The sequence below is a fragment of the Nanorana parkeri genome, unplaced genomic scaffold (genome assembly GCF_000935625.1).
Source record: "Nanorana parkeri isolate BGI_ZX_2015 unplaced genomic scaffold, ASM93562v1 scaffold63, whole genome shotgun sequence".
Classification (NCBI taxonomy): Eukaryota; Metazoa; Chordata; class Amphibia; order Anura; family Dicroglossidae; genus Nanorana; species Nanorana parkeri.
Window position 1 is genome coordinate 1,678,974 of NW_017306331.1, and position 9,542 is coordinate 1,688,515.

Here is a 9,542-nt window from a genome sequence, read left to right on the forward strand (position 1 = left end):
GACGGGGACACTTGGTCTCATGACAACTGTTTAGGAGCGGATTTACCTCACATTGTACAGATATCCGATCACTTCCTATTGAGTCTACAGAACAGGAAGTGAAAGGAAATCTTCCTAAAGAGACAGGTAAAAAAGCATGTAACATGTAAATCCTGCCAGTAGATCCTTTTTTTGTCCACTTTCTTTAACAGGGTGACAATGCCATTAGCGCTACAGTGAAATTGTGCAGCAGCTGTGTCACCCTGCGGAGCCCAGAGCAGTCTTGGAAGGACATGTAGTTTTAAAAAGGACTTTAAATAAAAGCAAACAAATGAAAGTAGAATTAACACTTCTTAAGCAGTTACTTTTTACATTGCTGTAAAAAAGGTTTAAACCATATTAAAAAAAAAAAACCTGTCTGTTTTAAGCACCACTGACAGTGTTATATAGTTTGTCCCAACATTTTTAACGGTCACTTTTGCTTGACGTCTTGGTCTGCATAGTAATGTAGAGAACTTTATGTTCCCCTACCCCATACCGAGTATACCATTGTTACGGTATGTATAGTTTTTGTAGGATTTCGTCTTTGTATGATGGTGTCATAATCCAACGGTGTTCTGCTACCATTTTGCAGTGATTGTAATGCACTTCAGCTGTCTGATCATCCGAAGCAAAGGCTCTTCCCGTCATACCCTAAAGCCTCCCCTTGTCAAGTACACTCAATTGTATCCGATTTGGATAATAAATGTGTGATATAAAACAAGCCAGTTACATCACTACATATGACTTTACTTCATTTCCATATCAAAGCAAATCTGAAAAAAGCAAAGAACAGATCGGAGATTAACCCCTACAATACCAGGCAGAGTCCCAAACAGGTCTGCATGTCATCTGCGATCATCAGAGAAGAAAAAAAGTATACGTCCTATAAAAGGAATTTACAAAAATCTAAATGAATCTTCAGAAGCATTCCAAAAGATATTCCAGACATACAGCTCAGCATTCTGCAGTATGTGAGACAAACGGCTTTGTGCAAAGTGCAGTATCCCATGGCAGCCAATCACATCATGGTTCTGATGGTTCTGGAATGATGAAGGATGCAATTGACTTGGTTGCTATGAGTTACAGCACTTTCCATACATCCGGAGAGTGTTTCCCGAACCTGTTCCACCAACAGGTCATGTTTCAGCTTCTTGATTCATTTCTGTACACAAACCAAACATAAGATATTGTTTAAGAAACATTTCTGACGTTTCAATGTTCTGTTTGATGTTCTGATTCAAAACAAAAAACACTGCTCATTAGATGTTTAGAACATACATAGTAATGTTTTTGTTAAACATATACATCTGAAACTTTCTAATTGCATATATCAAATTCAAGAACAGAAAAATGTCCTATCCATCTGATTGAATTAGAGCTGCAGCTAACGATTATTTTCAAAATCGATTAGTTGGACATTGTAATGTGCATAGTGCGCTCTTATGAGATTGTCAATCTGAGACTATAATGTTAAATGTGTTATATTATTTCTTCTTAAGGGCTGATGCACACATATGCCTGGGGCCATACAAATGTAAAATCCAGGCATATTTCCCTACCCAGGAGTCAGTGTTGGCCATCGAAGTCAATGGTTGTAAGCAGCTGTACATGGGTATATACTAGGAATGCACAGATACCATTTTTTTTTTTTTTTATATCGGATACCGAGTACTGATACCGGTACTTCCGGTAGCATGGAGCCGGCTTCCCTGTGCAATGAGGAAGCCGGGAGGTGGGTCATTCCTGGCTAATCAGCATGGAGCAGGCTTCCTGGCCAATTAGGAAGCTGGGCCATGGGTAATGACACATGGCACGGCTTACTTATTGGTCAGGAAGCCAGATCCATGTTCCCTCACGACACTACAGGACAGAGGAAATCTCCCTCTGACCGGAGGTTCTGGTAAGGAAATGCCCCAGGCATCCATGTGCATCAGCCCTAATAATATGTGTGGTTTCATTTATTTATTTTTATTAAAAGCATATCTAAAGAAAAAACCTTTTTTTTTTTTTTTTTACAGATGGATTGATGAGGGGGTTGAAGCACCTCTCATGTTTTCACTACTGGTTGTATCCTGGCGGAGGAGATTAGCCCTCTCTTATTTGTCCTGTTGACCATTGTCACTAGATCTGAAAGTAAAGGCAACTCCACAAGTTGAGTTCACAGAAAGACAGGAATAAGGTCCCCACACACCTTACGATAATCGTACGATAATCGCGGGAAATCCCGCGATCGTACGATTATCATAAGGTGTGTGGAAGCCGTGCGACCTCTACTACTGTAAGGTCGCACGACTTTAAACTTACGGACATGTTCGAAAACCCGCCGAGCATCGTACGATGTTCGGCGGGTTTGTGGCATGTCCGTACGATAACAGCAGTACGGGGCGGTGTGCGGCATTGCGGTCATCAGAAGCCCGCCCCTCAGGGGGCGTGGCTTGCGATCATCGCAAGTACGATCTGCCTATGCAAGATAGGCAGATCGTACGTTTTTTTAAAGTACCTTACAACCATCGCAAGACAAAAGTCTTGCGATGGTTGTAAGGTGTGTGCCCAGCCATAGAGGGAATAGTTCCAATGCGATACTTGTTCTGGTAACAATAGTCTTAAAAAGGAGATACCCCTCACTTTGAAGAGATTCCTTCTGACTTCCTTCTGTGCCTAAAGCCTCCTCCCCCCCACCCCCAATGGGACATAAATGGGGGGGTGTTCTATCCACATTCACTCTGTATGACAGACCCACCATGCTTAGATAAAGTAATGCCTGCGCAGCAGTTGCATCATCAGGGCCCGGCCAATCAAAGACTAGAAATCTGAAAGAAGACATGGCGGTAGATGGAAGCGCCAGCGAGGGAGGAGGTTGGTTTAACAGGTAAGTCTGTCATAATGTGCTAATATGCTGTGCACACTAGCACATTCCCAGATAGCAAGGATAACTTGCCACAAACTTATGGCAGGGTTAAATTGTAATTCTTGTTAACTTGCTGCACACATTCCCTGGCAAGTTGTAGACTTGTAGAAGACTCGCAGCACAAGTTCTAATTACTTCATCCACACAGTTAAGTGTAGATGGAGGAATCTGTTGCACCTTTTCCATCTGACCACAGAAAATCTGCAGATAATTGTAAAGTGTATGGCCAGCTTTAGCAAGAGCTCTGCAAGTATACAACACTTTTGCAAAGCACGTTGATCTGGAGACTTGCTGTAATTGTGCAAACAAATTGTGAAGCTTGGCAAGTCTGCAATAGTTTAGCAAGTCATTTTCAAACTTGCAGCTCAATTGATTGCTATCTGGGTTATAGCTAAAAGCTTCAGTGCCCCCCACCCCCCACACTTTGTATTCTGATTGCTTAAAGTGGAATTAGAGGCACATGTGTGGCAGGCCTGTAAGGAATAAATGATTGATCAGAAAAGATTACCAAATTTAGTAACAATTGTAATGGATATGGCCAGCATAAGACAACCTCACATTCTCAATGTGAGATCCCAGTGACTGCTAGAGAATTTTATGTAGGAATGTAGAACCTGATCTAGTGAGAAATTTTCCATCTCATGCAATTACTCCTGCATAAAACCTTGTGCAATGACTAGACTGGAGCTCAGATGACCCACATAAATGGTAGGGAAATCTTAATGTGTTAAGCTGCCCACACACCTTACAATTATCTGCAGATTTTCTGTGGTCAGATGGAGAAGGTGCAACCGATTCCTCCATCTATGCTAAGCTGTGTGGATGGAGTAATCTCCAACTGGGCCAATCTGTTGCACTTTTTTCATCTGACCACAGAAAATCTGCAGATAAATTGTAATGTGTGTGGGCACCTTAAGTTAAACCGATTGTCAGCTAGCTGGAGAGCTCAGTTTCCCTGACTCATTGACCACCTAGGCTCTTTGAACCTAAAATAATCATAGCAGTGTTGCAGGATATGGCCTGCGATTTGCACAACCTACGATGGGAAGCAGATGATTACAGTCCAGCACACGACACCTCTGTGACCACAGCCTAAGAATACAATGCAGAATGTCCCTGTGGTTTGGTCATGTCCTCACAGGCCTCTGCTTATGTATACAAGGAAAAGCAGGAAGATCCAAGAAAGGTCATTATCTGACATAAGGATTTCCTTCAAGGAACGACAGCCGGGGGAAGGGGGTACAATGGCGTAAGTGGTAAAGGGTCATTTTCCACACATATCATCAAGTGGAGGTCAAAAGAACTCAGTTTAAATAGAATAAGCCATGTAATAGAATAAGATTATGTAACAGGGAATCCTGTATAAAAGAAAAGGGAAGGGAAAAGTTTGTAATTCACACTTGAGCAGTTACAGGTAATTTAAGCTTTTTTCCATGTTTTTCAGGCATTCCCATTGAAGAATACTTGGCCAAAAACTCACAACTCTGCCTGAATGACGCTCATGTACTCTTTCGAGCTACAAGCGACAATGCTCAGGTGTGGATGGGCACCATTGAAAATAATGGTATTCTTGAACCTTGAGACACTTCAAGAATCAAGTGACAAAACACTCAGGTGTGTGAATGGGGGCTTACGTGTAAAATTTGTTCTGGAAAAATGGCAGCTGCATTCTGCTACAGGCACCGCCTCACATTCCCCACCCCTGAACTATAGATTACTAGAACTCCTACATTCTGACAGTCAATTGAAAGAGGTTCTGCAACAGCAAACCTGTCCGTTCTGTTCATATGCTGCCTTTTAATACTCACTATAAACTCTATAAATTATTTACCGCTACATTCTCAACAATGTTACATCAGCTCTCAATGGCCATCACTCACCAAAGTGGTTGGAATAGGTAGTACTGTCCCATAGCAACCACATTCTTCCAGTCATTCTGTCATTTTCCATGGCAGGCTTATATTGACTGGTTGCTGTGATGCAGCACAGAGAGTTCTTATTTCAGACACTGTGACAAAGAAGCCCTACTACTATAGTATGAGAAATTGGTACCAAAGTAGGCTTCCCAGTAATGAGAAAAAAACAAAACATGGAGGATAAAACAGCTGATGCTTTTATCTATACACACAACGGATAGCATTGGTCTTTCCGATACAGTCATAGGTAGGTTTCTATTTACTTTCTCATTGGAAGAGACTGGCATACTATTTATGCAGATCGTGCAGCTACACAAGGGCCCATGTATACTAGATGAGGGTCAGATGGTTGTTGGGACCCCCTTCCACTGCCATGTAGACCTGAACACAGCACACCTATCCAATTAGAAATCCAAACACAGTGAATACAATCTTGTACTTGGCTAGTAGTAGTAGGGAAGAGACCACAAATTGGTCTGGCGCAGGGGCCTTTGGTGACTCTATCCGCAATTGCTCAGTAGTCAAACCAATTGAAACACACCATATATTTCTAGTTCACAAAGATCCTATACACATCTCATACATTTCTGCTGCTCAGCCGTAGCTGTGCATCCACATGGCCTTTATCATACAAAGAGGTTTCATATATAAAGCAAATATCATCACAATGACACGAGGCGTTTGCACATGTGACTAAAGCAGGAACACCAAAGTGTCACCTCTGTGTATGTGATGGTGCAAGGGCATTGAGGTGTAAGCTCTGCTGGCGTGCGAATTTGGTCACTGGTTCATGAGTCTATGTAAACCGCTGAAGAATATGACTAAACGAAGAGCAATAATATTTATAATAACATAAAGGAAAAACAAGTGGAAGGAATGGGATTTCAGGTATGATGTTAGATTGCACATGACAAATATCACCATGCCAATAGGGTACCTGGCTTCTGCCCATATAGATTCTACAGCAGGTGTGCACATGTGACCAGGCAGGGACAATTAAGTGTGAGCTCTGCTGGGGTGCAAACTGGGTCATTGGTTCAAGTATTTAGGTAAACCTCTGCAGAACATGACAAACCTAACAGCAATGATATTTATAACAAAAAGGAAAATCAAGTGAAGGAAGGGGATTTCAGGTGTTATCGCCATGCCAATAGGGTACCTGGCTTCTGCCCATATCATTTCTACAGCAGGTGTGATGTGACCAGACAGGGACAATGAAGTGTGAGCTCTGCTGGTACACACAGCCACCTGGATGGTTTAAAGAATTATGTAACAGCTGGAAGAAAGGTGTTCTTCTGCATGATGTTAGACAGCAATTGGCAAGTAACCTGGTCTCTCCCTCTATTGGTCCAGCAACAAGTGTGTACATGACACTCTGCATGGGCATTAGATTGTAAGCTCTGCTGAGGCAGAGACTTGTGTGTATGGTTTAGCACTATATAACAAAACAAATAATGACAATAATAAAAAAGTGAATGTTTTCAGTTATAGAATGTAGCAGATGAGGACCTACAAGTCCAAGCGTACCATCCTGTCCATGTTGGATCAGGGCCTCAAATGGAATTCTACAATTTTTAGGGTACACTGATTGCTATCATTGTCATTCCGCTGGGTTCTATTCTGGAACCATGTTTTTGAAAACACCCTGAAAAATTGCAAACTGGCAATTACACTGGCATCCTGACATGAAGAAGCTTGATGAAGCACAGTGTGCTGGGATTTATAGTACCACCAGACCACATATAGTGTAGTTGGCCATCAATGTAGCACCTCCTGCAGCAGATCCCTCTCTACATCCTCAATGCCTCCCCCCATACATGTTGCAGAGGGCACAGGATGAAGATCAGGGATGTGTGGCCGTGTCATTCCCCACTAGAGGATTTCCTCCACACTCCAGCAGTAAAACAATAGGCTTAGGGCCATGTGTGAGCAGCCCAGGCAGGCTGTCCCATCTGTCTTACCCAATCCTCGAAGTGCCGGCTCCCATTCTGCAGCAGATCCTCGAACTGGATGGTGCAGTTGGCCACGAAATCATCGTATCCGATGGGGGCATCGTGGAAGACGGCCAGCTCGATCTTCCTGCCATTGCAGACGTCCGTGGAGAAGTCATCGTGCCAGGCTGGGCTGTTGGTCTTCTGCTTGGTACAGGTCTGCCCGATCCGGGAGTCATCCACATTGACGGCTATGTAGGGATCCAGCAGGAAGGTTTGGGGTCGGGGACCCACCGCATGTCTCAGGGACCAAGCCGTGGGCTTCAGGTTCACAGCCTCGCAGATCTTGATCTTCAGCAGACCATTGAAGACCACCATGGCGAGCGAGGGGTTAACAAGGAGCGATCCCACCTCTCAGCTTGTAGCGATCAATGAAGATCCGACGGGATCTGCCTGCTCTCTCCTTGCGACACCCACTCAATCCAGGGCTGATTTCTAACGGAAAACAAGGGGGACGTCCTCCTCCTCCTCTTGCAGCTTGCAAGGGCTCTGGAGATCCTCATGTAATCCCGGCAGGGTGGAGGGGGGTTTGCTGCTTGCTCCTCTCTCTCCCTCTACCTACCGTCTCAGCTGATCCATGCAGATGTGTGGCAGCAGATTGCAGCCGCCGCAGTCCTCCTCCGGGTCCGAGAACAAGACAGCGGTCCTCTTCTGAGTCCGCGCACAACACGCACGGCCAAGGCAGGGAGCTCACATCCGCATCAGGACGGGGTCACCTCCCCAGGGACGCCTCCAGCTGCTCCCATGCAATACACATGAGCCTGGGCTGGGCCGGCTGCAGAAAGCCTGGATCCAGTGTGCAGATTCCTGCTGGATGGCTGGCAGGCTGGTGCTGCCTAAAGAGCTTGTTGGTGCTGATCAGCAGCGACACCCCACCCCTCCTCCTCTCTCCTTGTAATGCAGGAAATGCACAGAAGACGTCAGAGTGTGTGAGAGAGGCTGCTGCTGACACATACAGGCAATGGAGGCTTCAGCAGTTTCTACCTAGCAGTGTGTGTGTATTGGGGGGAGGGAGGGGAGACTGGCAGCCCTGTCCCTGGGTGGCTCACATATCAGGGCAGCAGGAGGCCACTTTCACTATTTAAATAGATACTTAGTTACCTCTCTATCCAGGTATGACATTTCCTCTGCACAGGATCGTCTGCCAGAGGAGCAGTACACTGTGGTATGGCAATGAGCAAAATTATTGTTAGTTTTGCTGATCTGTTGGAATGCAATCTTATTTTTTTATGTTTGTATATTGCCATTACATAACCTCCCAGGTTTCAGAAATGGGAAAAGGAGGGAATTTTAGAACAAACGATTTAGGGCAGAAAAAGCCAATAAGGCAGACAAAGGAACATGAAGAATTCAAGTGCAAGAAATGTCTACTCAAAGTGCAGTACAGATTAGTAAACTAAATGTGAGACTGTAATTCATCGCAGGAGTGGGCTTGGAGCGTTGGTTACTTTACAACACACACAGGGACCATGGGAGTTAAATCTTAAAAATGCATTTAAGTAGCCTAACTAGTAACAAAAATGTATCTTATTTGTGTATCACTCGGCTGTAGATCCTCAAATCATCTCTGAATTGGTGCTAACACTGTCCTTCGTTCTGGAGGGGGACTACTTTTCTTCCCCATGGTCCCTGTGTGTGTTGTAAAGTAGCCACTGCTCCAAGCTTGCTCCCGTGATAGACTATAACTTCAGTACAAATTAGTAGACTAAACATGAGATTGTATTCCACCACTGGAGTGAGCTTGGAGCGGTGACTACTTTAAAACACACATAAGGACCATGGGGAACAAAAGTAGCCACCCTCCAGATGGAAGGACAGTGTCAGCACCGATTTGGAGATGATTTGAGGATCTACAGCCGAGTGATACACAAATAAGATACTTTTTAAATAGTTGGGGTGCTTGAATGCATTTTTAAGACGTAACTCCTGAGTTTAGGGTCACTTCAAAGTGATATTAAAGTCAAAGGGTTTTTAATCTTTTTCAGATGTTGATTAAATCCATTCATGTCTATATGTGGAAGCAATTCCTCCTTGACTACCTACTTTTAGGAACTTGTGTTAAACTTGTATAAATAAATGTACATCCGGATGGACATTAACAAAACACCATCTATGGCATTTATGTATTCATTAAAAAAAAAACCATTCCAGGGTGACCTCCCCAGTCTTCAAGTAATATTAAAGTCAAAAGGTTTTTAAGCTCATGCAATTGCTGATTAAGTCACTTACAATGAAAACTGCTTCTTGATGTTTAAAAGTTTTAGCTTCCTGCAGAATCATTGGGCCCCCTGTACTCTGGCCCTTATATCCTGTAATAATCCAAACATACAGGCAAAGCAAGGTAAGCCATTCCCTTACCCCTGGTCCTCCCTCCTCTCATCTCCATGCTAGTTGATGGATGGCTGCGGGACACTGTGCTCACCCTTGTGATCTTGTACTGGACAGGAAGTTTAGTGAAACCGAGCTGAGAGAGTTGGAGCTGTTTTGAAACCTGACGACTATAAGTGCTTGGGCAGAAATTGAAAGAAATTCTTTGCCGGGTAATGTATATTTGTTTGATCTGGATTCAATATTGTGCAAAAACAACAGTGTCACTGGTTCAGAGCACTAATCCACCCAACTCCTTCCCTGCTTGTCTGAATTCCGCTATACAGCAGATTACTGGGTCCGACTTCCAATACTAATTACACTCGTTCCGATGGGGGG

At 43.9% G+C, this 9,542-nt stretch overlaps 1 protein-coding gene across 1 annotated transcript in view; it reads right to left on the bottom strand.

Moving 5' to 3' along the window:
- The window catches only part of PRKCE (protein kinase C epsilon), a 306,814-nt gene extending 299,428 nt beyond the window's left edge, over nucleotides 1-7,386 (bottom strand). The window contains exon 1 of the mRNA XM_018576287.1: nucleotides 6,807-7,386. Within this exon, the coding sequence (XP_018431789.1) occupies nucleotides 6,807-7,154 (348 nt within the window). The 5' untranslated portion in view covers nucleotides 7,155-7,386. The remainder of the gene's footprint in view (nucleotides 1-6,806) is intronic.
- Between the last annotated feature and the right edge of the window lie 2,156 nt (nucleotides 7,387-9,542).